Genomic DNA, 26,619 nt, shown 5'->3' with positions numbered 1-26,619 from the left:
TTGGAATAGGGATTAAGGTGGGATGGGGAAGAGGGGTGGAGGGTGATGGTGTCTAAATAAATGCTCTTTATATAAACTATCAATTACTCTGTTTTCAGAAATTTCTGTTTCATACTACTCTACACTTGTAGATGCATCTTGAGAATGCAATTCCCAAATAGTTATTGGGTTCTATGGACAAATTAGCTTGCTTCTTTTTGTTCTTTCCCTTCTCGACTTTGGGATTCAGCTTTGTAGATTCTGCTGAGTAAGTTATCACTTGTCCATTGGGTTTCTATATTCCAAAATTTTGTTGGCATCATTTATCTGCCATCATCTCTGTTTTCCTTCTGTTTGTCCATATTTATTATATCTTTGCTATTCTTTATAATGGGGTTAACAGAAATATGCATATTCAATTTGCTGTATTAGCAAGAAGACTATCAAATTTTTCAAGACAAAGTTTATCAACTGGTAAAGGATATAAGCTTCAGAGTCAAAGAAGTGGATTTGAATCATAACATTCACTATCTATATGTGTAACCTTGGAAGTTTCTTAACCTCAATAAATTTCTTCACCTGTAAAATAGGGAAATGAAAAATAACTACCTGATAGACTGCAGTGAAAATTAAATAAATGGAAGGGCTTTGGAGTCAGAAAGACTTGGATTTGAATCCCAGAGCTTCCACTTCTAAGCAGTGTGACTCTGGCAACTCTAAATCTCAAGTTTCCTCATCTGTATAATGGAATTAATAATAGTCACTACTGATACAGTGTTGGAAGGATTAAATATAATAAAGTTTATAAAATTCTCCAGAAACAAAATGAGCCTCAATTAACATTCACATTGTTGCTCATTCTTCTTATATCTGGCATTACATACACATACATGTGTGCATACCACAGACATGGCTGAGTCAAGCCAAATTCCAACTCCTCTGTAAAAGCAACATGTTGTACCGGAAAAGGGAAATGAATTAGGAAGCAGGAAGTCTGGGTATTATCATAAATAGATGTGTGACCATTGAACTGATTTCCTGTCTTTAAAATGACAGAATCAGATCACATGATTTCTAAGATCTTTTCCAACTCAACCATGCCACCCCACCCTCCTCTACTAGATATGATTGAACATTCTATATAGTTAATATCTCAATCCTAATTATCTGATACCATTAATTTTTATAGACATTTTATAGGCACTACATTAAAATGGAGATGAGTTGCTCCCCCAAACTAATATAAAGGAATAAAGATGCCCTTTGATAAATCATAAAACAATGTGTTTTATGATAAAAGACAAGATCAGTGATATAAAACCAACTTAAAGATAAAGAATGAGTTGCAGACTTACAGATTACTAAGACTTGCAAGGACTTTGACTAAAAGGCAAGTAATAAAAGAAGTCAACTGAACAAAAGAAATATAGTTATATGTCAATTATAAAGTAGGATGGCTAGTACTAGAAGTAGGGATGATTTCATCTTTTATTATGATTCCAATGACAATCTCTCCCAATTGTGGAGACTGGACATGAAGCTTAGTCTGATACCAGTAATGTTCACATTACAGAACCATGATCTGATATTCCATCCTCACTAAGCAGTCTTCTGAATGTGGTTTGGCTTCCCACAAAGATCTACCATTATGGAAAGACTGCTCCCTATTGCATCTATTTCTTATTTTAAATTAATAATGTGATACGATTTTATACACCAGCATCATGTGATCTCACCCAAAGAAACAGACCCACTGGGTGTCCTACCAGGAGGCCTTGGTCAATTCCTCCAGATAAAGTCACCCTGTGAGGCCCTTTAGAAGACAAATAATCATGTAATTTTTCCACATGAAACATCTAAAGACTATAATGTTCACAAGAAAGGGATGATACTTCTTTTAGATCACTCTCTGATGATCCCTCTCTGAGCTATACTATGTGGCACACAGCAGAGCTCACTAGATAAGTGCTTCTTAATTGCTTCTTACACTTGTCCCAAAAGCCACTGCTCTTAAATAATATAATTTTCCATACCCTATGGCAGTATCAAGGAAATATTTCCTTCTGGATACAAGACCAATAGTGTGTTAGGAAAAGGATGGAGGGGAAGACAAAGGGAGACAAAACCAAACCACATAGTTACAACAGTTTCTTTCACCAAGGCTTTCTATAGCTCCTCCTCCCTTGTGACTGATTTTACAGCCTCCCTTCCTCTGGATCTAGAGCCAAGAAGATGTTATCCAACTACCTATTTCTTATCCATGCTGTGAGAAATTACCAATTTGAACGCATTGCCTGAAGTGAAGCTCCCTGGGCCAAGGCAATACGGTTTCCAAAGTAAAACTGCCTAGCATATAGAAGACTCACACTCCCACATTAACTCTTGGTACTAAAAGAAGATATTATTAAAGTTTATAATGGCCTAGGCCTAATGGAAGGATGCTTACGAAGCTCTGGACTACCTTTTGAACATCACTGTCCTGTAATCACAAACAGAAAGGAGAAGGCTGGTGAATAGATGCAATAATTATTGACTTCATTTATTAATTCTGTAAAATTTACTAAAACTTCTGCTCTGAGCTAGGTCCTATGTTACATTTTGGGGATAAAAATATTGATACACTGTCCCTCGCCTTTAGAGTGCAGACAAGTGAAGGAAGTAAAGGAAAGCAGTTTTATGTTGAATTTAAGGCTACTGTTATTTTAGAAAGGTGAGGATTTATCCTGTCTCTCTTCCTAGGTTGGGGATTGCTAAGTAGCATGGAGGAGTGATACAGCATTGAGCTTCAAAGATCTTAATGTGAGGGAGCACATTATGATGTATGGCTTCCTTACATGTAAAAGCATGGCAAATACAAATAACAGAAATCATTTTTATTTGCAAAGCACTTCACAATTTACAAAGTACTTTCACAATCATTTTCTAATTCAATCCTCCATGTAACCCTATGAGGTATGTAGGGATCACTGTCTCCATTTATAAAAGTGCTTAGAGAAGTATCTTGCCCTAATTTACAAAACTAGTAAATTAGAAACAGAAATCTACATTTTTGATTCTCAGTTCAAAGTTCATTTTTATATCATGATGCCCTTTTGTCATTCAAATTTTGAAGAAAAGCCAAATGATTCATTTACAGCCATAAGCAACGTCTACAACATTCTCAAGGTCTGTAAAATAATAGTAACACATTGACTGCCACACTAGGGGGAAAAGTTTTCCTTGGGGCCAAAGTGTTTTATTATGAAAATAGAATAAAAACTTCGAAAACAAAACAATCCTTTCTAATTTAATGAAAAATTTGTTATTTTGTTTTCTTCAATAAAAAAGTAACATAAAAACTTGAAAAATAGTTCATAAGGGTAAAGTGTTTTCTTGACTCGTCAGGCTTAAGTATAATTTAAAGGTAAACATAAATACAAAAACGAAATTTATTGACTTCTATTCATTTAATCCACATTTTTAGAATTACATTGTCAATATTAACTGTAACAATAAGAACATCAATATGTAAGATTTTCTGAACCAACTGCAGGGTTTTGCCCAGGTTTTGCTTCATGAGACCCTGGGCTCAAAACTGTCATGAGTTAAATACAACTCACAGGGCAGTTAATGTGTTAATAACATGGATATTTAACATAGTTTTGCTTGAACCTGAAATGAAGAAATCATGCAAAAATCAACACACAAAATAATTTGTGAAGACTTCAAAAATCTCCTAGTGCTATGATTCTCTCACCCTTAAACTTTCCAAAATTTGTTCATATAACAATACTTATGATACAAAAACACATAGTCACTAAAATTAAGACATTTCCTACAAAGTCACTGTGCAGATTTTTCAAACAAACTGAAAAGCTGAGGAAACCCCTCCAGAAACCACTCCACCATCTGGGAGTATGTAACCCTGTCGGTTTCATCTTCGAGTTCAAAGAGGTGGACAATGTATACTTATAGTACAAAAATTCAAGTTTTCCCAATCCTTAAAATACTGAGACCATTATTCAAGTAAAAAGGAAAAGTCATTATAAAAGGCTCAAAAAGAATTTATCCAGCACTAAAGCCTACAGAAAACCTTTTCCAAAATGAAATTTTGGGTTACAGTCAACAGGTCCATGAAAAATACAAATACCCATTCTAGTTTAAGATAGTGCTCTCATTAAAGCAGAGCATGCTAGTCCATTTGTAATTGCATTTCCACTCTAGGAAGAAAACAACCCCACATCTTCACTGAAAACACTCCATAAAAACACACAACTTGACCAGGCGTGGCGGCTCACGCCTGTAATCCTAACACTCTGGGAGGCTGAGGCAGGCGGATCGCGCAAGGTCAGGAGTTCAAGACCAGCCTGAGCAAGAGTGAGACTCCCGTCTCTATTAAAAAGAGAAAGAAATTAGCTGGGCATGATGGTGCATGCCTGTAGTCCCAGGTACACGGGAGGCTGGGGCAGGAGGATTGCTTGAACCCAGGAGTTTGAGGTTGCTGTGAGCTAGCCTGACACCAGAGAACTCTAGCCCAGGCAACAGAGCAAGACTCTGTCTCAAAAAACAAACAAACAAACAAACAAAAAACTAATTTACAAATATAGCAATTATTTAATAGTATAATCATTTTAAAATTTACTATGAAATAATTTCAGCACAATCACCAAAAGCATATGCTTCCTCTGATACCTACCAGTCACATACCATATAAAGTCAAATGAGCTATTCTGCCAAAGCCAAGGTAATTGAGTATAAAAACATACTTTTTTCTAATATGAACTAGTCAGATTTGTATTTAAACCAAACATCATCAAATGTAGCATTAAGTATGCCAGGATGAAAAGATCAGTTAAGCACAAACTTTCCAAACATATCACACAGAAAATGCCCCCAGCCACAGTCATCTAGATGTATCTCCTCTCCCCCAACAGAAGCACAAACAACACATAAAATAAAAAGGCAGTATAGACAGGGAATGTGAGAATAATGGAACTGATACCTGGAAGAAACTTTAGAGTTTATATAGCACAATGAAGACATGATAATCTGGAAAGATACTTGGTATTAAGCAAGTATCAGTTGTATCAGTTGGGGGAAGGGTTTCTGTATTTTTCTTTAAAATTACTTTATCTGCTTAGTTTCTACGTTAGTTCTGAGCTGAGACAATAATACAGATTCTAATGTGAAAAAAATGCCTCTATTAAAATTCAAATTTGGTACTAGGAAAAGAATGTGAATATTTATTAACAAAAGATCTTATTAAAAGAGTTGTCACCCAGGAGCCGTGGCTCTCATGGCTCTTGCTTATAATCCCTATAATCGCAGTACTTTGGCAGACGGATGCAGGAGGATTGCTTGAGGCCAAGGGTTCAAGATCAGTCTGAGCAACACAGGGAGACCCTATCTCTACAAAAAAATTTTAAAAATTAGCTGGGCGTGGTGACACACACCTGTAGTCCTAGCTACTGGGGGACAGTGAGCTATGATCATGCCATTGCACTCTAACCTGGGCAGAGGGAGACTCTGTCTCTCAAAAAAAAAAAAAAAAAAAAAAAAAAAGCATTGTCTTTGCAGTCCTTAAAAGACCAGCTTGATTATCCATTATCAGAAAATTTAAAAGATATTTTCTCTTTTCCATCCTCACAAGATGGAACCCTACTGGAAAAAAAAATTAAAAAGGTAAAACCTACTGATTTAACATCAATTTTATAAAAAAATTAAGTTTTTAAGATTCCCCTATTTGCTGAAATAAAACTTCACATGCAAACTGCCAGTGTGAACAGGTTACGTTCTCTAACATACATGAAAAAAGATAAATTGTTTTTTTAAGATCTATACCACTTAAATAAAGGGGAAATGTGTACAATACAACTATTTTTCAGAATCCAGCAGAAAAGGCTGTCCACTTGAAATGGCAATTTAACAAAGCCATTTCTAACATAACTTGCAATTTTAGTATGAGTTCTAAATTTTGAAACAGCTTAGAATCAAGTTTGCTAACACTAAATATAAAGAGTGAGCAAGCTTTTGGGAAGAACTCAGAATCTGAAGTTTGAATGTTTATATAATACTTGGTCATTTAAAATAAAAAAGTTTAAATAGAGCACATTTGAGATTAAAATCAAGTTGATAATGTAAAACCTAAAATCATAAGAACACTGCCCTTTATTTAAAAAGGGGAGTGGGGTTTCTAACATCATGATGGAAAACCAAAGCATATCTGCCTGTTTTATAAATATCCATGTCCTTTCTTGGATTCAGAAATCCACTTTAACCCATGTCCCTTGGGTTTCTTCCATCTTCCATCTCACTGAGCACCACTGTCGTATTCAGATTACAACATCTAGCCAAAGGCAGAGATCAAATAAGTCCCCTGAAGATTTCCAAAACATTAAAACCAGTAGAAAAGTAGAGGAAATACTCTCATGCCTTGAGCTGCCAGAAATTGTTCTGTCCTTTTTGAAAAACAAATTTCTTGCTGTAAAGATAATCACTTTTAAGAACAAAACATCACTACTACATACAAACGCAGACCACTCTCAATAATTCTATAGAACAGTAATAAAATCCTATAAGTTCTGCTAGTACTATGGCACAAAAAAAAAAAAAAAAAAAAGATTAAGGAAAGAACAGTATGCCAAAGGCTTTTTGTCCAGAAACCAAATAGCAGTAAGACAGACTTAGATTACAATTTCCCCTTCTCTTCTTCAAATGTGGATTCCTTAACACTAACTGAAGCTTTTCAAAAAGAACTAGTTGCTACTATATTAGTTGATTCCATCTAGCCACAAAGAAAATGTCTCAATTAACTCCCTTCTACTTTAAAAATAAATTAGTATACTACAGTACATTTTCTGACTCAGTTGCTTAGACTTATCTCCCTGATGTTCTAGTATTTCAAAAGTCTTTGGATAAAAATAGAGAACATTAAAGACACATTTTTATATATTTTCACTATTACAAAATTGATAGCCATCAGCTTATCATTTATTTTTTAGCTGAAACACATTTTGCTGTAAAAAAGAAATCTAAATTCAAATATTCTCAATATACACATACATAAAGGTATGGGTAAAAATACTGTACCACGACCACTTCTATGTACACGTATCTTTAGATCTCTGTGAATCATGGCAAAAAGACTAGTTCAGTTTTTCATAAGTTGTATGATTTGATTGCATTTTTACCATGGTTCATTATAAAATTCTAAAATTAATGTTTAACTGTTCACATTATTCACCTTATTGAGAATTATCTCAAGAGAATAAGACATAAAACCTCTGGCTTTCGAAATGACAGTGTTGAAACTTGGAGTGTAGTTATAGTTTGGCATACATAAAAAAATTTTCTAAAACTTGTTAATTCATCACCATATTTCAGTATTCCTGTTGAAAGAAATCAATAGCACATGAAGCCCAAATAGCTGGAAAAAACTCAGAAAGCGACAAGAAAATGATGACTTTTTAAAATGCTGACGCTTTTCACACTCAGGTTCCATCATGCCAGCTGGAGAGAGGTGTTAGATATGGCTTTATTCATTTTAATTCTGAAAACTGTAGTCATTTCCATAACATTTCAAAAGTTGGAACCAAGACTAATTTATCTTCATGATCTTGATTCTTCTGATTCAAAAGCACTTTTAAAAATCATTTCTGCAAACTTAGAAGGTATTTGGATGGATCATTTGTTTGCTATTGCTTAGAGTCAAATTATTCTGTCCCAGATTTCCTAGTGAGCAAGGAATACTAAGAGATAAAAAAAAGAAAAAAAAACACACACACAGAGTGACCCAATATCTAAGCCACTTCAGACATGACATCCATTAAGAGGGTCTTTGCTCCTAACTGTGTAAGGGTCCTTGGCTGTGGTCTGACTTGCACAAGAAGTACACATGGCCCCTGAAAGGCGCATTAGTCCCCTTTGGAAGACACTGTTGGAGAGACTATAAATGACACAGTTGCAGAAGCTGTTACTAATAGCCAGCCAGGTGGTTAAGAAGGATGCGAAGCGGTTGCTGTGGCCAGTGGAGCTCTCCAACAAGAAGTAGATGATGTATGGCAACCAGAGGACGTAAAACACACTAGTGATTCGGAACAGTACCATAGCATAACGCTTATCGGGACAGGCCTGTACCTCCCCGGTTTCCCCACTTTGGCTGCTGAAGCGGGCTTGCCTCTCGCTGATTTCCTTTGTGTGCTGTTGGCAGATGCGGAAGATGTTGAAATAGGTGAAGCAGACAATAAGGGCTGCTGGGGCATATAACATCATCACGATGAACAGGGTGAAGTAGGGGTCGGTGTGCCAGGATTCCGCACACCACTGAAACACATCTCCATGATATCCAGGTTTGCCCCAGTGGAAAAAGGAAGGCAGGAAGACCAGGGTTGAGTATAGCCAAACCAGGAAAATACACAGGCGCAGTCTCCAGGGTGTAACCAGGGTATTATAGGTTAAAGGTTTAGTAATAGCAATGTATCTATCGATGCTGATACAGGCCAGAGAGGCCATGGAGACACTCTTCAGAACTGATACTATAAAACCAAATATCTGACAAGTCAAGGACTCCTCTATTGGAAGAGGGTAGTGGAGGAGTGATAAAGAAGGGACCAGGCAGCTTACCCCAACAAAAAGGTCAGCATATGCCATAGTCTGGATAAAATAACTTGTAGTATGATGGTTCAACAAAGGTGCACAGTGAAACACAAAAATCACAATGATGTTGCCAGAAATAATCAATACAGTTAGAAAGACAATAATCAGCACTTCCAAAAGGCAAAAATTGACAGTTTCCAAATAACCAAATGCCAAGAGGCAAAAAGGGTGGCTGCTCTGATTACCATCCAAGGTGGAGTTCATCTTGAGCTCGGGAGTGATCTCTCACTTCATGCTGCCGCTTGGCTGCTGCCAACAGTTCAAAGGAGCAGCTGCTGTCATTGCGGTCAGCTTTGCATGTGTGTAATAATGCCAGAGGAGCCTTAGTCCCCAAGCTCCCGATGCTGCTGCTCTGGTGCATTGCCTGCAGTGCAATTCCCCTTTAAATCCTTCTTGGAATAGGGAGAGCCAGCAGCAGCTGTCTGGCCAGTCCCAGATGCGGCCATAGTGCCAGGTTCACCATACACATAGCACCAGGGCAGTAAGGCAAACTCTGGGGACAACGTCTTCAGGCCAAGTGAGAGTAGGGGGTAGGGGCAGAAGAGAAGGGAGGAAGATTAGGAGCTTCAGCAGGAGTGGTAATGAGTCTCCTCTGAACAGCTGATAGAAGAAAAGGAGAGAGCATTTTACATTTCGCATCCAATGCCCTAATCAAAGAACCTGGCTAGCTCAGACTAGCATCATCCTTCCCGCTCCACCCTTCCTGATACCAGTATTCATGGCTACCCTCAGTAGCACCCCATATAACTGGTCCTTACTCTACAGAGGAGTAGCAACAACATCAACCTTTCAAGACAAACATAAAATAAAATCAATTGCAGTCAGATCAATCTACCCCCCTTTCCTTTTATTTGAGCCTTTTGAGGTAGAAAATAAATTTGTTTATAACATTTCTGAAAACATTTTACTACAATTACCACTAATAAAATTATCCATGATAACTTATTTTCTTCATCAATTCCAATGTAATATTTTGCCTCTTTAAAAACATTTCAACAGAATTTAAATGTTTAGCTCAATTTCAGAATGTTACCTGTAATTCCATATGCTGCAATCCAAACAAAAGCCACAATACATCCTTAACGGAAAGCCTGGCAAAGCAGGAATGTGCTTCAGCCCTGTGTACTGCAGAACTGAGACAGGGAGGGAGGGGATAAAGAAGTAGGAGGGGGAATAGGGAGAAGAGGGGGCTTGAGAAAAGGAAGAAAGGGAGAGGGGAAAGAAAACGCATGTACAAGCACACACTCTGGCATCTTTAACAACTCATTAGAATGCATCGCCAGAGAAGTGCTCCTCAATTTCCAGACTGCACAGTGGGGGGAATGACTTAGTATGCCTGCAGTGCAGCATTTGAAAGCTGTTTCCTCGTCTGTCTGGAATCCCCCTTTTAGCAGATAGGCAGAATTTAGACTGCTAGCAAGAAGAACGGGTAGTAACCAGGACAGAATGTCAGGAATTAGACTGAAATACACTGCCAGATGGAGAATGGTGTGAGGAAATTCCTATTTTCTTGTGGCATTTTCCCAATGAACAAAGAGCAATATTAAAGAAAGGAAGTGTGTTAACAGTACATGGCAACTGAGAATAATTCAGCTGCACAAAAAGTTTGAACTTGGAAGGCTAAATATTCACTATTAATTTTCTCTCTCATGATTTTGGCTAATATTAAGAAACTTTAAAATCAGTTTTTCAAGAGGAAAATAAAATACCACCAATTCTGAATACTGCAGAAACAGTACACACATAGAAGAGAAAAATATTTAATACATTGTACCTGTATTTGACACTATCCTATAGTTTTGAGAAGCCATTTTTTTGCTTCTAGTTTGCTGAGAAGCAGTACACAAATATGCAAAAGATAGAAAAGCATTACCTAACTTCACTCAGGCTTGAAAATTACAGGAAGTTTCATGATACAAATTAGCCTTTGTATCTTAGAATACACAATCTTGTTTCTGCCTATTTAAAACAATGCAAACTGAGACCATATGATGGCTTTTCTGGTAATGGCATAAACAATGACAATTTTCAGTTAATTGGGAGTGGGGTACTATGAAAATGTGTAGTATTAGTATCTTTTCCTCCAGGTATCTTTGAACTTTCGATTGATCCTTCTAAATAAAGTTCCACACACCCAGCTGAGTAAAAGAAAAGAAATGTTGGCATTTGATGGCATTCCAGGAGGTCTACACACGTGAGTGGAGACATATGTGATCCGAATTTCACTTTTTATTCATTTTATACACATGCTTTCTTATTGCAGACAAATGGCCACCCATAACCAGAATTCAATGAATAACATTTTAAATCTGAAGCACTGTGCTTATTACACAAAGGCAAGAAACTCAAAAACCTATTTGGGCAAAAATCTTGACAACAATATTTGACAAGTCTTACCAGAAAACACAGCAAAGTGTGGCATAGGAAAAAGACCAATAGCATTGAAGGAACACCCTAAATTCTTGCTCTAGTTTTACTTAGCTTCTCTTAGCCTCCGTTTCATCATTGTAAAATGAGTACAATACTCCTTGTTTCACAGGGTTGTTGAAAAATAAACAGTGTATACAAAAGGCTTATGAACAGCTAGCAGATAGGGGGTATGTAACTTTACTCACTTTCTGCTAATAAAACTAAAATAGCCTTCTTAAAGACCCAGTGTTTTCCCACCAATCATGTTGCACTGCTTGAGGCTGGGTTCCTGAATCCTAAACTGCCCTCTCTTACTGTAACTGCACAGAGTTCAAAGGCACACAACAGCTATCTGGATACAATGCTGTCATGCATTACTCAAACACATTGAGGCTATGCATATGCAAAACAGTGAAGGTACCCAGAAAGAAGATATGATGATACGGGATCAATTATTCCCTCAACACAAATAATTTCTCTGCCTAGCCCTGAACTCACTCTTGAGCTCTCTTTTCCATCTACAATTTGCCTGCTAGTGACGTATCTTCCTTCTATCTGGATACCCAGTAGAGACTTCAACCACAGCACATCCAAATCAAATACATTTTCCCCGTGAAATACGCTTTTCTTTTTTGTTCATCGTTTTCCTAGGCGCTTCAGTATGAAACTAAGGAATCAACTTGACCACTCTTTCCTTCAATGCACTGTTCTCAGTCACCAAGTCCTGGGAATCTATTTCTATAATAGTTCTCAAATTCATATCCTCCTTTTTAATACTTGTTTCTGAACAAGAGACCTTTTAGAATACTTAGATGAGAAATCCTTCACGTCATTTGCAGTATAGCAATATGTATTCTTTCTTTTATAGCTCTCATGCAACTTTATTTAATTGTTTATAGTTAATTGCCTATTTCCCCCATTAGACTACAGACTTCCCCAAACCAGTGAACAGATTTATTTCATTCAGGGGCATATCCACAAGGCCTAGTTACAGGGCTGGCACAGAATAGGCAATTAAAAGGTATTTTTGATTGAATAAACAATGAATGCCTAAGAAAACAAAAGGAAATTCTGCTTTTAGGTTCAAAGATCTTTCAAGTAAAACCCCAGTAAGACAACTGTTTAACTCACCTACAATTATTAAGTTAGGGCATAATTTTGAGTGAAAACCTGCCAACTACCAGTAATTTTAATATGGTCAAACCTAGTATGTTTCCAGTCTTATCGTCCAGGAAGCCTTTAGAACTCTCTAGACAGATTATGACTTACAGAAAAACTCACTATAGGGGAAATAACTTGACAGATATGAGGACTTAAAATTATTTCACAAATAATAATTTAAAGGGATCTATGTAAGCAATTGCTATACGGAAGCAGATAATACAGTTCTAATGTCCACTCACCATCTGTTTTCTTATAAAACAAGACAGCAAGAGTACTCCGTTGTGGAACAGTGGAATCATGGCCTATGTTGGGGTGAGGGGTTGGGGCGGGAAGGACTCAAACAGATTTTCCAGAATGTCAAACCTTACAAAGGAAGATCAACTACTTACTTCAGAAATCTCATTTGAGAGAAGAAATGGCCCCAGGTACAGAACCTCATTGGAGTTCATATAAGCTACTGGCAGAGCTGAAACTATAATATTACTCAGGCTTCCTAACTCCATGGCCAGTATTCTTTTTGCCAAACTGATCCCCTTTTATTGCTGGGTATCCACAGGCAAGTTCTCATGATTAAAATTATTCAATTCTTCCTATTACCAAATCTACCAGAGAGAGATTTTTAATTTAAAAACAAAACAGGCCAGGCGCAGTGGCTCATGCCTGTAATTCTAGCACTCTGGAAGGCCGAGGCAAAAGGACTGCTTGAGGTCAGGAGTTCAAAACTAGCCTGAGCAAGAATGAGACTCTGTCTCTACAAAAAATAGAAAAATCAGTTTGGCCTGGTGGCGTGTGCCTGTAGTTCCAGCTACTTGGGAGGCTGAGGCAAGAGGATCGCTTTAGCCCTGGAATTTGAGGTTGCAGTGAACTATGATAATGCCAATGGATTTCAGCTGGGGCAACAGAGACTCTGTCTCAAAAAACAACAAGACAAACACAGTCAGCTTAATAATGACATTATAACTGGATATTTCAATTATATTTTCCAGAGTAGCACAATGTGGCTGGGCCTCTAGGACCTGCCTCTAACAAACAATTAGAAACGTAAATAATGGTTATAAGGGCTTGCTATTAGTTTAGGTTCTGGATAAAATTTTGCAGTTCATGGCAACCCACCAAATCTGAAAATCACTACAGAAAACTAATGCAAATAAGGTTTCAGAAAAGACAAGGCCAAGTGTATGGAAGGAAACAGAAACATAAGAATAGGATGCTATTTCATTATTTTCTCACTTATTAAAAGGATCTGCTGAAAAAACAGTTCTGATGTAAATTTCTGCTACTAAGCATTGAATCAAAAGGAACAGAAAGAGTTACCAATACAAAAGGTAAAAGCCAAAAGAAAGAAGGGACAGAGGATGATTCTGGAAGCTAGAAACCAGAAAGGCCTTCTTTTTCCTTCATTTTCAACTCCAACGTAACTGATTTGCCAGCCAAACAGCTGTAGGCAACCGCAGGTAGGAGATGCCATGAGAGTCCCTGTGGATTACTTATTAAGCTTTCTTCCCTCTGAGTCTGACAGGCTCTACCTACAGACCAAGGTTATGGAGCCCTTGTTAAAAGATCAGAAAATAAAGACTCTATCTAGGAAGGAGTACTTGGTCTGTAGAAATTTATTCCATGAAGCCAACAGTAGGTAGTTCAATATAAAGAAGTCTGTCATATGTTGATAAATTATGTGTTTACTCCATCAACAAATTAAAGAAAATTACATTCATCAAGGGCTGAAAAAGCTCTTGATAAAAATTAGTAGACATTCCTAATAAAAATTCCAAACCAGAGATAAAAGAAAACCACTTAAATAAATTTTACCCAAAAAATGAATATGTTTCTAAAGGACAAAAAAGCTAAAATCATTTAAATTAAAATCAGCTCAGGAATTAAACAGGGTGAGAGATGCAAGTTACCACCATCATCATTTGCCACTGTTTTAATGCTTCTATCATATACAAAAACAAAACCAAGGAAGTTTAGCAGCCTGGACAAACACTGAAAAAGAAGTGAAACTGTTTTTTACTGCTGCTATTATTGTATACCTGAAAATCTCAAAAGATGACAGTATAAAATCAGGAGGATTCATCAAAACATCAAGAGGTAGGTAGATAGATAATTTTAAAAAGTGAAGGTCTTTTCTCTATTTTAGCAATTAGCAAACAAAATATTCCACTTGCCATAGCAAGAACACTAATTCTTAGGAATGAATTTAACAAAAAAGATACAAGATCTATATGAAAGCAATTATGACTTCTTTAACAGACAAGAAAAAAAAAGACCTCAACAAATAGAAAGATATACCATATTCTTAGATGTGCAGATATACAATGTTGAACGTACACCATCAATTGATATGTAAATCAAACGCAATTCAAATAAGAATCTCTATATAACCTTATGAGGGGAGTGGTGGGGGGGTGAGATTAGATAAATGATTTTAAGGTTTTTATGAAAGATTCAATTTGCAAGAATAGTCAAGAAAAGTATGAAATAGAAAACGGGAAAGTCTTGCTCTCACAGATATCAAAAATAATTCAAAACTTCCTTAATCAAAACAGTATCGAGATAGGAATACACAACCAGATCAATAAACAGAATAATCTAGAAATCAAATTTCAGTATATGTCAGAATTTAAAATATGACAAAGATGGTAGTTCTACTCAGTAGAAAAATGGGAGTAGCACAACCGGTTATCCATCTGGAAGAAAGTAAAATTGGACTGCTATCTTATGCCGTGCACAAAAATAAATTCCAGATGGATTAAAAACATAAAAATTAACACATACGATAAAAATCTTACAAGAAAATCTTGGAAACTAAATTTACAAAATCTAGAGATAGAAGAGATCTTAACCAAGACACAATTTTCTACATAAAAACTGAAACTGTTTTGCATGGCATGAAACCATATAAAGTGAATAGAAAACTTACAGATTTTAAAAAAGGTATTTATAATGCAGGTGCAAAGGATTAACATACAGAATATATAGAAAGTGCTTAGAAACTGACATCTTAAAAAGATTTATTAGACAGACATACACAGAGTATGAAGAGAATACAGAAGAGAAAATTGCTCACATTTACTAGTAGTCAGGGAACTGCTAACTAAAGATATGCTGGCATCACTAACATCCACCGATAGTAAAAATTAAATACAGTGATAAGTAATACTGCTCGTGATGTGCGTCAGCAGGTACTCTGCCAGTACAACTACATTGCTGGTGGAACTGTGAACTGTCACATTCTTTTAGAGAAGCAAACTGAATGAAGTAAATTAAATACAAAAATTAAATAACCAGTTAAAAAAACAAGATACTCTTTGATCTACCAATCATGCTCCTAAGCCTCCATTCCACAAAGCTAAAAGATTAAGAATATGTGTAGGGATGTTTAGTAAAACACTATTTAGAAGCTAAAAACCAGAAACAAAGTAAAGGCTCACCCATAGAATAATGGTTGAATAAAAGATTATACTTAAAAATAAGCAAAATAAATATGTACACAGTCACAATGCATGAGTACATTGTGTATGAAGAAACTTTTATTTACATTCAAGAATAAACAAATAGGGTAATGGAAAAGAAACAGCTTTGGAGTCAGTCCTGAGTTCAAACTCTGCCTCTACTATTTACTCAACTAGCTTAGCATATTCTTAAGCCTCAGTGAGTCAATGTTTCTTCATTTCTAAAATGGAAATAGTAATCACCACCTCACAAGGATTTTCTTAGAATTAATGAGATAACGGATATAAAGTGCTTTGCATAGCACCCCCCACTTACTAGATGCTGAGAAAAGGTAGCTATTATTATTGGTGTATTATTTCCCTCCTGGATTCCTACTGAAATGAAAAAACTAAAAAATTTTCACTTTAAAAAGGAAAACAGGGGGAAGAGTGCCTCTAACTCCATTGCTTATAGAAATAAGAAACACTTTTAAAAGCATACTATGTATTTTTGTGTTACTGAAAAGTCATTTATCCTTGGGTTACAAAAGGTATATGGAAAGATTCCTACATGTATCCCCTTCAAGACAGGCTTGACAACTGAAGATGATGACAAAGACATTCACCAGTTTTGTTTGCCAAATTAACTTTTTTGGCCTTCAGTCTATAAATCTAACTGTTCTTTCCTGCTTTAAATTTAGTCTTTGAAGATTAAGCAAAAAAACCTTCTAAATATTACATGTAAAATTTCAGAACAAAAAGTATGTATCTAGCAAAGAAGCCATGTTCAGAATAAGTAATTTCTAGAAATTACTAACAGACATGTGCGTAAATATTAATATTACTGTCTAAATATGTACAAATCCTGCTATGTGCAAGAATGTTCACGGCAGCTTTATTCATAAAAGCAAAAAGTGAAAAAAATCAAACATCTATTACACAAGAATAGATTTAAAAGTGTGTGGTTTATTCATAAAATGGAATACTTTCAGCAATTAAAAAAAAAAAACAAAACCCAAAAAACTAGAGCCACTGATACACTCCCAAAATGGATGAGCAAAAGAAGTCAGATGCAAACAAGTTACACGCCTTATGACTGTATAACTGCATTTCAATGGAATTCAAAAACAGGCAAAACTAATCTAAGGAAAGAAAAGTCAGAATAGTGATTACTCAGGGGTGTAATAGGGGTGGTTATGACCAGACAGGGACAAGAATAACTTTTTAGGGCGACAGATTTGTTTTTGGCAGTGGTCATAGCAGTGTATTTACTTGTAAAATGTCATGGAGCTGTACACTTTAAAGTTGTGTATTTTATCCTATATAAATTACAGCTTGCTGTAAAAATAAATTTTAAAAACTTAAAAAGTAGGTTCTCCTCCCTCCCACAAATCTTCAGAGTAAGTTAAAAAATGTAAATTACCATTCCCATACAATGATAACTATTATTTCCAGGAAGAAAGAAAAGCAATACCAATTTACTTTGGATATCACTGTAGTTTTTTAAAACAGCATTTGCGGCCGGGCGTGGTGGCTCACGCCTGTAATCCTAGCACTCTGGGAGGCCGAGGCGGGTGGATCGCTCGAGGTCAGGAGTTCGAGACCAGCCTGAGCAAGAGCGAGACCCCGTCTCTACTAAAAATAGAAAGAAATTATATGGACAACTAAAATATATATATACAAAAAATTAGCCGGGCATGGTGGCGCATGCCTGTAGTCCCAGCTACTCGGGAGGCTGAGGCAGTAGGATCGCTTAAGCCCAGGAGTTTGAGGTTGCTGTGAGCTAGACTGACGCCACGGCACTCACTCTAGCCCGGGCAACAAAGTGAGACTCTGTCTCAAAAAAAAACAAAAAAACAAACAAAAAAAAAAAAAAAACAGCATTTGCAAATATTATTATGGTTAAATAATATGTATTTTCTGATCATCTACCAGCAATTTCAATTAATATGTATCCATTTAAAAACATTTTAAGATTCTAGCCAAATATATGATGATAAGAGTTTAATATGAAATACAAAGTGCATGTCACCAATATGTTTTGTTAATATAGTCTTTTATACATCATATAACCAATAGGTTCCTTTCCTAGAAACAAATGGCACCATTTTCACGGAACCAGGAAAACAGAATCCAATCAATCACAGACATTTCACATCTTTAAATTATTTGTATGAATAACCTTACCAAAAATATTTAGTTTAAAGCAATAAACTCTTAAGAAATCTTTTTTTTTTTTTTTTTTTTTGAGACAGAGTCTCGCTCTGTTGCCCCAGGTAGAGTGCAGTGGTGTCATTATAGCTCACTGCAACCTCTAACTCCTGGGCTCAAGCAATCCTCTTGCCTCAGCCTCCCTCATAGTTGGGACCACAAGCGTGTGCCACCATGCTGGGCTAATTTTTCCTTTTTTTAAATTTCAGAATATTACGGGCTACAAATGTTTTGGTTACATGGATTGCTTTTGTACTGCCTGAGACACAGTTAAGTGTACCCACCACCCAGATAATGTACAATGTACCCGTTAGGTATGATTTCACCCATCTCCTGGTGCCCCCTCCCCTGCTTGATTTCTGTTTCAACAGGCATTCAATAAACACTGGTTAAACAATTATATCAACATAATGGAAGGAATCAGAATATTACTTCTTGAAATACAAAACATCTGTCTGAACATAGTATGGTGAGAAGGAACACTAATATTCTCAAGACATAAAAGTTGTTCTCTGGTGAAGAAAGGTCCCATCTCACATTTAAATGTTGTTCTTCCCCATAAGCTGTTTTTTGTTGTTGTTTTTGTTCTTTAAATAACAACTTTATAGAGATATTATTCATATCTTACAAGGTTTTAACATTTTTTTAAGAAACGATTTCACCTTTTGTCACATTGAAAAATTCTCATATATTATTGAGGATTTTGCATATCACTAGAGAAACTGCTTCCTAAAAATAAACACTTTAAGAATTTGGGAAAACTAAAAATAAAACCAATAATATAGACACAATGGCACACAACATTGCCTAACCTTACAGAATATTATTTTAAATCTTTGTATGCTTGTACAAGAAATAATTTTTCTTGCTTTGCTTTGCAAAACCTTGAGGCATGCATGAACTTAAAATACCGTAAAAAAATTTACAGAATTATTTTCTTCCAACTGCAGAAACTAGAACTAGGCCTTCCCTACCAAGATCATATTTTTGTGAAGTGTGAAAAAGATTAAAATAAATAAAAGAAAATTTTTACACACTGCATAGCACAACTGATCTGACTAAAAATGTAATTTACAATGTAAATCAAAAAATATTTGGATACACAATGGGCTAGAAGACATCCTTTGCGTCTGAGGTGAAGTCAATCAAGGAAGAAAATCTATGCTTTCTCCTTTGTACAGCACAAAAAACATCTTTGAGCTAGAAGTATAACATTTCTATTCTTAATTATAAAAAATTCTTGGAAGTCAAATAACCACAGTGATCTTTTCATTGCAAATCTCTAAAAGGATTAATGCTGAGGCTGAATTATCATCCCCTTACCTTTGTGATGAGAATGCGGTATTTTTCTACCAAGTGGTCATTGTTGTGACAGCCTGCTAACAGTTGCCAGACTTCTCCTCGAAGAGCTTCAGGGACACCGTTTCTTACTAAAGATGACAACTGCTTTGGTCTCACACTCAAGTTGAGATGCCTAAAAATAAAACCATAACCTATAAGTTCATAAAAGGAAGATTCTCTAAATTAAGTGCCACTTTTATAAAAACTAAACTAAATGATTTACAAAGACTTGATAAGGTAACATACTAATGAAGAAAAAAAAAAAGAAAGTGCTGTTGAATTACCAAGATAACTATATAAGATTGAGTAGAAGAAAATAAAAATCTACAAAAAAAATTCTGCAAAATGCTTCCTAAGTATGTTTAATTTATTACTTTTTCTTTTTAAATAAAAAGCAAAACTAGAAATCATAGATAATGCTTTATGGTTGTGGCTTATGTAAAAAAGACTACAGCAAAATTCCAATCAGCAGATTACACAGTAAAAGATAAGAACTTGGCCCTACATCAAAATTGACATGTGAATCTTGTATCTATATGTTCTAAGTTAAAACAAAATATTCCAAGAATGTTTTAAGCAGTTTTTAGGATACTTTCCTTCATGTAACTTTTCTGAATATCTGTGGTGGCTAAGAAAGAACATTTCTACTGTACTATTATAACATTAAAACTAGTTACTAAAGTCTTTGTGCTTCATTTATGTAATCTATAAAATGGGGAAAACTTGTCTTGAAATGTTGGTATAAATTTACAAAGTGTTTTTGCATATAATATCTTAGTTGGTCCTCACAACCATCATCTAAGGTAGATGGTAGTATCTCTAGTTTTACAGATGAAGAAAAAAGTTCAGGGAGGTCGATTAAATGAGTGAGGTAGTCCTCAACCTCTCAATACCAATAATGCTCTGTTATATAACTGCTGGTTTATGATTTGAGAGCCACCATTACTGAGTGAATAAAGCAGGATCCTGACATAAAACAGCTCCTATGACTATCAGATTTAAGCAGAAGTTACTGATACAAAATAAGCACTACCAAAGTATAAAGAGGTCTGAGATTTTTCTCAAAATGGTTGCAGAATTCCCTGAGAATTCTGCACAGTACATTTAAAAATGATTAATTCTGTGACACTGGTACCCTAATGCAAGAGCTATAGACAATTCAATACAGTTTTGTACTTGCTTAGAAAAACAATTTTATAAAAGTTGGATTATTAAGAGCAGAAAGAAAAAATCATTCTGTTACTTAAGTTTTGGTACACTATGGCCTGTAGGGCCAAATTGGGTCTACCGCCTGTTTTTGCAAATCAACTTTTATTGAAACATAGCCATGCTTATTTGTTTAGGACTGTCTATGATTTTGTACTACAACAGTAGAGACCAGTAGTTGCAATAGACTATTATCCTACAAGGCCTAAAATAGTTACCATTTGACCTTTTTTTTCCCCTTTCTTTTTTTTTTTTTCCTCAACCCCTCTCCCTCCGCCTCATTTGACCTTTTACAGAAAAAGTTTGCTAATCATAGGTTAATTTACATTGTTGGTAAAATTACTTTCAGAATGATTTTAATGTCACTGATAATATCAACTTTATCAATCCAACTCAGCATCCTATATCATACTGACATTTAGTTCTGTTATCCACTAAGAATGACATGAAAATGAACTTGGAGAATTAGAGCTCAAAGATACTCTTATTAATACTGCCACTAAAATCTAATGTAGGGTTAAATAAACCAGCTTTGGGATCCGACTTGACTGTGTTAAAAATTCTAGCTCTGACATTCACTAACTAGAATGGCTTAACCTATGAGCCAGTTTCCTCGCATGTAAAAATGGATACCACTAGTTCATAAGCTTGTTACAGTTAAAATAGAGCACATAATTTAGCACAGTGTCTAGCATATGGTAAATTCTTTAGCTCTTAACTACGATTACTACAACTACAACCATGACATCCATTATGTTTAATCTACAATTATCCTGAATAGTAATTTTATAGACTTCTGTTTTCTAAATGAAGAAACAGATTCAGAAGATTTAAAGGACTTGTCTAGGACCACATACAGCTTTAAAGTACAGAGAGAAGATTTGAAGTCAGGTCTACCAGGCTTTAAAATTCCATGATATCACAATGCTTCCAATCCATAGAACACACATAGTGGGGAAAAAATGATGATGAAATGATTTGAAGAGAGATTTTCATATCATATATCTGAAGATATGACTAAAACAAGCAAAAACAGTTTAAACACCCTGAAGACAGTAGAGACAGATGGAAACTCAGTTAATATATTTGAGGGACTGGGAGGACATATGTTAATTAAATGAATAACAACATGAATAAGAAAGCTTGATAGCAAAACAAATTCTAAGCCATTGTATAAAATGCTGGTGGGTTCATCTAATAAAATCTAATTCAGAGTCTAACTGCTGTATCTAAATGATTTGAAATATACTATTACGTAACCATGTTAAGACTCAATTACATTTCTGTTTTAGAGCAAAAACCTTTTTATACAGATGAAATTCCTGCCAGCAGCAGCCCAAACACCCCAAATTCACTGAACTGAAAATATAATTGTGACAAGAGCATCAGCAGTTTTGTCTCCTGATTGTAAAGAAATATCAAAAATACAAGAGAACTATTACCCTGGGGACTTTTTGCAGAGTTCAATTATTAAAACCACTTGTATAAAGACAAAACCATGCTTTGGTTTGCTTTTTTCTCTTGTACACATTTGACATTTCCCAGTGTAGAGAGAGTTTTGCCAAAAGTGTAAAGCACTGTGAGAGGGCTACAAACAGATAAAGCCCATTTGTTGTTCTATCCCTTAAGGGCATGAAATAATTTTTAAAATGCTGAGACACAGCTTTACTAAGAATATAGTGAAAGACTTCAACAATTAAAACTTCTCAGAAAAATCAACCCCCAAAGTAACAGGCCCATAGGGAGTTTATACGACAATCACAATAACCAGAATGCCATAAATAGAGAAGTGCTTGGATCACTTTCAAGCTCAGCTTTTTCCAGTATATACTAGCATCATATCCAGGCAGAAAAGAAAAGTATGTAAATGTCTCACAAACCTGACTTACCAGAGTATCTCTGGTTATGCTAATAAATACCTAATATAATCTATTAAAATAACCTACAGAATAGTGTTTCCTAACACTGTTGTCAAGCTATTCTTGAACTGATGAGAAATTCCTGAATGTTATGTGTGCGCAGAAAACGTAATTGATAAGAGCAGGCAATATATACCATGTTTATGATACTTTGTCATTACAGGTGCTTATCACAGATAAGAAAAAATCCTACCTGGGGTCTCTACTAGGCCCTGAGCATTGTGTTTTAAATATCTCTGATTATTGTGTGTTGTCTTATCTCAACCAGTCAGTGGTTCCTAAACTCATCAATATAAAGGACTCTTCCCTTGTTTATTTTGTTCAAGAATTCCATGTTTGGGTAAATATTTTCTCTAGCAATGAGAATTTATTAGATTTCTGATATTCGAAAAATTGATTTCAAACCTCCACTACTACCCTGATAAACCTCAAAAACACAGATTATAAAATGCAAACCTCATACTTGGGCTTCTATTATTGGTTCCAAAATTGAACATTATATTAATAGTTAGGTAAGATTCTTTACCCATAAAATGAAATTTGCAGATGAAAAGGAGAACTATTCTATCATAACTTACCATTTTGACAGCAGTTCTCCCCATGTTTCAAGAATTTTTTCTGCACATTCTTTGGATACATCACCAAATCCACTCAAGAGAGGTTCATCGTTATCTTTAATAAACAAAACACAAAAAAAGGATAATAGAGGTGTGGCTATGCTAGCCAGAAGAATGACACTGGAATGTAAGAGTCAAATTTGAAAGACTTCACTGGGAACATCAAGTTAGAATTTCTCTTAGTATTTATGTATAAATACAAAGAAAAATATTTCTAGGTGGAATGTTGTTGTAACCTCTTTAATTCTCTTTTGCTTTCCGTATAAGTTCATATTATGTCAATCACAGAAAAGAGCCATTTAATTATAAATTTATAGGACTTAAAATATGGCATCTTCTTTCTCCTTGTCCAAAGCAAATAGCTTTATGCATGAAATATATAGTGGTCTTATTTATAACAGTTAAAAAATTGCAAACCAGCTAAGTGTCCAACAACTGGAACACAGAAGGGTTGAATAAATTATGATATATATGTATGCAATTAATTCCATGTTGACATTTATGTTTACATAATGTGGCAAAATACTGCATAAAATAAAAATATGAAGAGCTTAATCTACATCATGATCTACCCCATGTTAAAAAATAGAAGACAGACTAAACTATACCAAACACTAACAATTACTGCCTGAGTGATGGAGTTATGACTGATGTTTTCCTTCTTTCTTTTTATGACTTTTTAAAATTTCTACAATGGCATATATTAATTTATAAAAGGAAGCACAAAAATATTCAAAAGGACCAAACTGAATCATTTCAAATTTAATTTACATAATAAGAAAAGTAAATTCAAGTTAGAATTTAGAGATTATAAGATATGAAGACAGTGGAAAAAAATGACCCTGATAAAGGGATGAGCGGAACTGAAATGCATAATGAAAGCGAGGAAAAGATAAGGACTAAGATCTCTCTACTTAATCCTCTTTTGTTGGACACTTGGGGCGTTTTTAACTTTTTGCTATAAACAGTATCAGGATGAATATATCTCACTGTTTTCACTGGGCATATGCCAAAAAGTAGACTTCCTGATTAAAAAAAAAAAAAAACATACTTTTAAGGATATTGAAATTTTCTGACAAATTGCCTTCCAAAATGGTTCTACCAATTTACATTTCCTCTAATTAGGTACACATCATACTTATTTCCATGTGTCCTCACCAATGCTGTTTCTAGGTTTTGTGTGTTTTTGATTTTTGGGCTTAACGTGCCTAAACAAAGTTTGGATCTCTACACCTCTGATGACTGCATGATGAATCTGCATCCCTGATAGTAATTATCTGGGAGCACTGATTGTTAAAGACTCAGAAATCCATGACACTTATTATTAAACTTCTTTTTTTTTTTTTTTTTGAGACAGAGTCTCACTCTGTTGCCCAGGCTAGAGTGAGTGCCGTGGCATCAGCCTAGCTCACAGCAACCTCAAACTCCTGAGCTCAAGGGATCCTCCTGTCTCAGCCTCCCGAGTAGCTGGGACTACAGGCATGCACCACCATGCCCGGCTAATTTTTTCTATATATATTTTTAGCTGTCCATATAATTTCTTTTTATTTTTAGTAGAGATGGGGTCTCGCTCTTGCTCAGGCTGGTCTTGAACTCCTGAGCTCAAACGATCCGCCCACCTCGGCCTCCCAGAGTGCTAGGATTACAGGCGTGAGCCACCGCGCCTGGCCCTAAACTTCTTTACATTACAGTGCCTTGTATGTTATCATCAGTTTTGACAGTGAGACAGGGAAAAAAAGAGATTGAATGTGAGAAATCTTTTGTAAATCAATGAATAAAATAAAGAAGAGAAAAAGACTCAAGGGCACTAAGGTAAATTTCCCCAACTTCACTACCTTGCCAGACTGGCCCTACTTTCTAATCTCTCAAGTAGTTTTCTACTCATTAAAATACCAATATATCAAATACAACTCTCTGGGGAAAGGTGGCTGTGAAAAACTACTAAAATTTATAAGGGATGACAATTCCTTCAAAAAGATTAACAAGACCTATCTTACAAGAGTCTCCTCCACTGTTTTGAATGCTTTCACAAATTTGCACAGTAGCAGTTTAAAATTTGGTTAAGAACCCCATCTTGCTAAAGTAGGGGTAGGGAGTAAGCAGACAGTCTCAGTTTCAGAATGGTGTTTCTGAACACCTCCTCTTTATAATTGCTGGCTTCCTGCCATAGATCCCACGGGTAATAAGCCTATCTAGAAGACTGTAGCCATTTCTTTCCAGGGAGCAAACAGATCATAGTAAGATAGGTTTCCCTGGTTTGTAAACGGGGTTAGAAAGAATTAAAACATGGCATGGTTACACAGTTTTCTTTAGTTTCAGTTGTCCTGTCATTAGCTCTTGACTATGGAAATGGATCCTAGGAGGTTACTCATCCCACCAATATTTACTGAGCACCTACTATATACCAGGTATTGTGGTATACACTAGGGAAACAACATGGTGCAAGAATAGACACACTCTCTTCCTTCACAGACCTTATGTTCCAGTGTTCCAGGATGTTCCCATGGACTACCCATTGCCATTAGTCCTTATCTCTCCCTAGCTAAGAACTACTGGTAGAGGTCTTCTGAACCCCCTTAAAAATTAAAAAAAAATCTATGCCTGTTGTAAATCAGAACTAGGTACCAGTCCTGATGAACCTTTTTTAGTTGGGCTCAGATTTCTTTGTAACCAGTAGACACTCCTCAAAATCTATGGTATGAAGATCTGAGCATTCTTTAGTTTTGTAAGAGTAATCGTTCTCAATTTTTAGTTCTTTTGTTTTGATTGCTGAGTTTAAGGGATGAGAGTTATGTAAAGTTTTACCTACTTTGACATCTTAACCAGTGTTGACTCAGAAGAGAAACTGTAAATCTCAAGAACATTTCTTTAAGGTGGAGACTACAGCAAATACCTGCAAACAGTGGAAACAATTCCACCCTTCCCAAATTGGCTCTGTATGGGGACTCTAAATTGCATTTCTGACGTTAAAAACAATACATGTGCTTTCTCTATACTTCAAAATGCTTTACGTTAACTAAATGCAAGAGATGATGACAGACTACAGCTAACAATGGAGACTCAAGACCTGGATTCAAATCCTGATGCTGCCAATTTCCTGCTGTGTGATCTTGGGCAAATTCACTTTTCTGATAATACATTTTTCATGTGCAAAATGAATAATAAATCCTATTTTTCAGGATAACTATATTATATAAACAAAGCACCTGCCTGCTACATATTAAGCATCTAGTAATTGGTGGCCATTAATATTACTAATAAATGAGCCTAAGTTGATTAATCACAAGGACAATGGAACTGGAAAGTGTTACTCTAAACTTGAAAAAAGTACACGTAATCATGGATATGTATGTCTTTTAACCAAATCAATTGTTCCTGCTACCCCCATGCCTTTGTTAAGGTAATTTCTTAGCCAGAGATGCCCCAAAACTGTGCATTTATGCCTACTGAATTCTCTTTGCACTTTGAAGTCCCAGGTCACAAACTGCTCGTCATGATGCCCAACCACATTCCCCACAATGAAAACTGGATTCTCATTTCCAGAACACTTCCTGTGAACCTCACATAGACACGTGCCTCATATGACCCTGTATCATAATCAGCTTTCTTCATTAAAAACAAAGCCCTAGTACTAAGCTATAAATTAGAAAATGACTCAAATGTTCACTTTTCCTGTGCCCCTTCCCTCATTCCTCACTTCTGTAT

The 26,619-nt window shown here is 35.6% G+C and overlaps 2 protein-coding genes across 2 annotated transcripts in view; both read right to left on the bottom strand.

The window, feature by feature from the left end:
• RABGAP1 (RAB GTPase activating protein 1) overlaps positions 1–26,619 on the bottom strand; it is a 143,743-nt gene that overhangs the window by 56,717 nt on the left and 60,407 nt on the right. Inside the window, exons 12-13 of the mRNA XM_069476753.1 lie at positions 22,876–22,969; positions 19,155–19,305 (exon numbers count right to left, since the gene is read on the bottom strand). Coding sequence (XP_069332854.1) covers positions 19,155–19,305; positions 22,876–22,969 — 245 coding nt within the window. The remainder of the gene's footprint in view (positions 1–19,154; positions 19,306–22,875; positions 22,970–26,619) is intronic.
• GPR21 (G protein-coupled receptor 21) lies at positions 7,768–8,817 on the bottom strand. The gene has a single exon (XM_069474650.1). It carries the CDS (start codon positions 8,815–8,817, stop codon positions 7,768–7,770), a length of 1,050 nt encoding a protein of 349 aa, XP_069330751.1.

Source organism: Eulemur rufifrons, chromosome 7 (assembly GCF_041146395.1).
Source record: "Eulemur rufifrons isolate Redbay chromosome 7, OSU_ERuf_1, whole genome shotgun sequence".
Taxonomy (NCBI): Eukaryota; Metazoa; Chordata; class Mammalia; order Primates; family Lemuridae; genus Eulemur; species Eulemur rufifrons.
This window is presented reverse-complemented; position numbering and strand designations above follow the sequence as displayed.

Excerpts from the sequence above, each read along its gene's own strand:
- GPR21 (XM_069474650.1), bottom strand. The coding sequence starts at position 8,817 with ATGAACTCCACCTTGGATGGTAATCAGAGCAGCCACCCTTTTTGCCTC.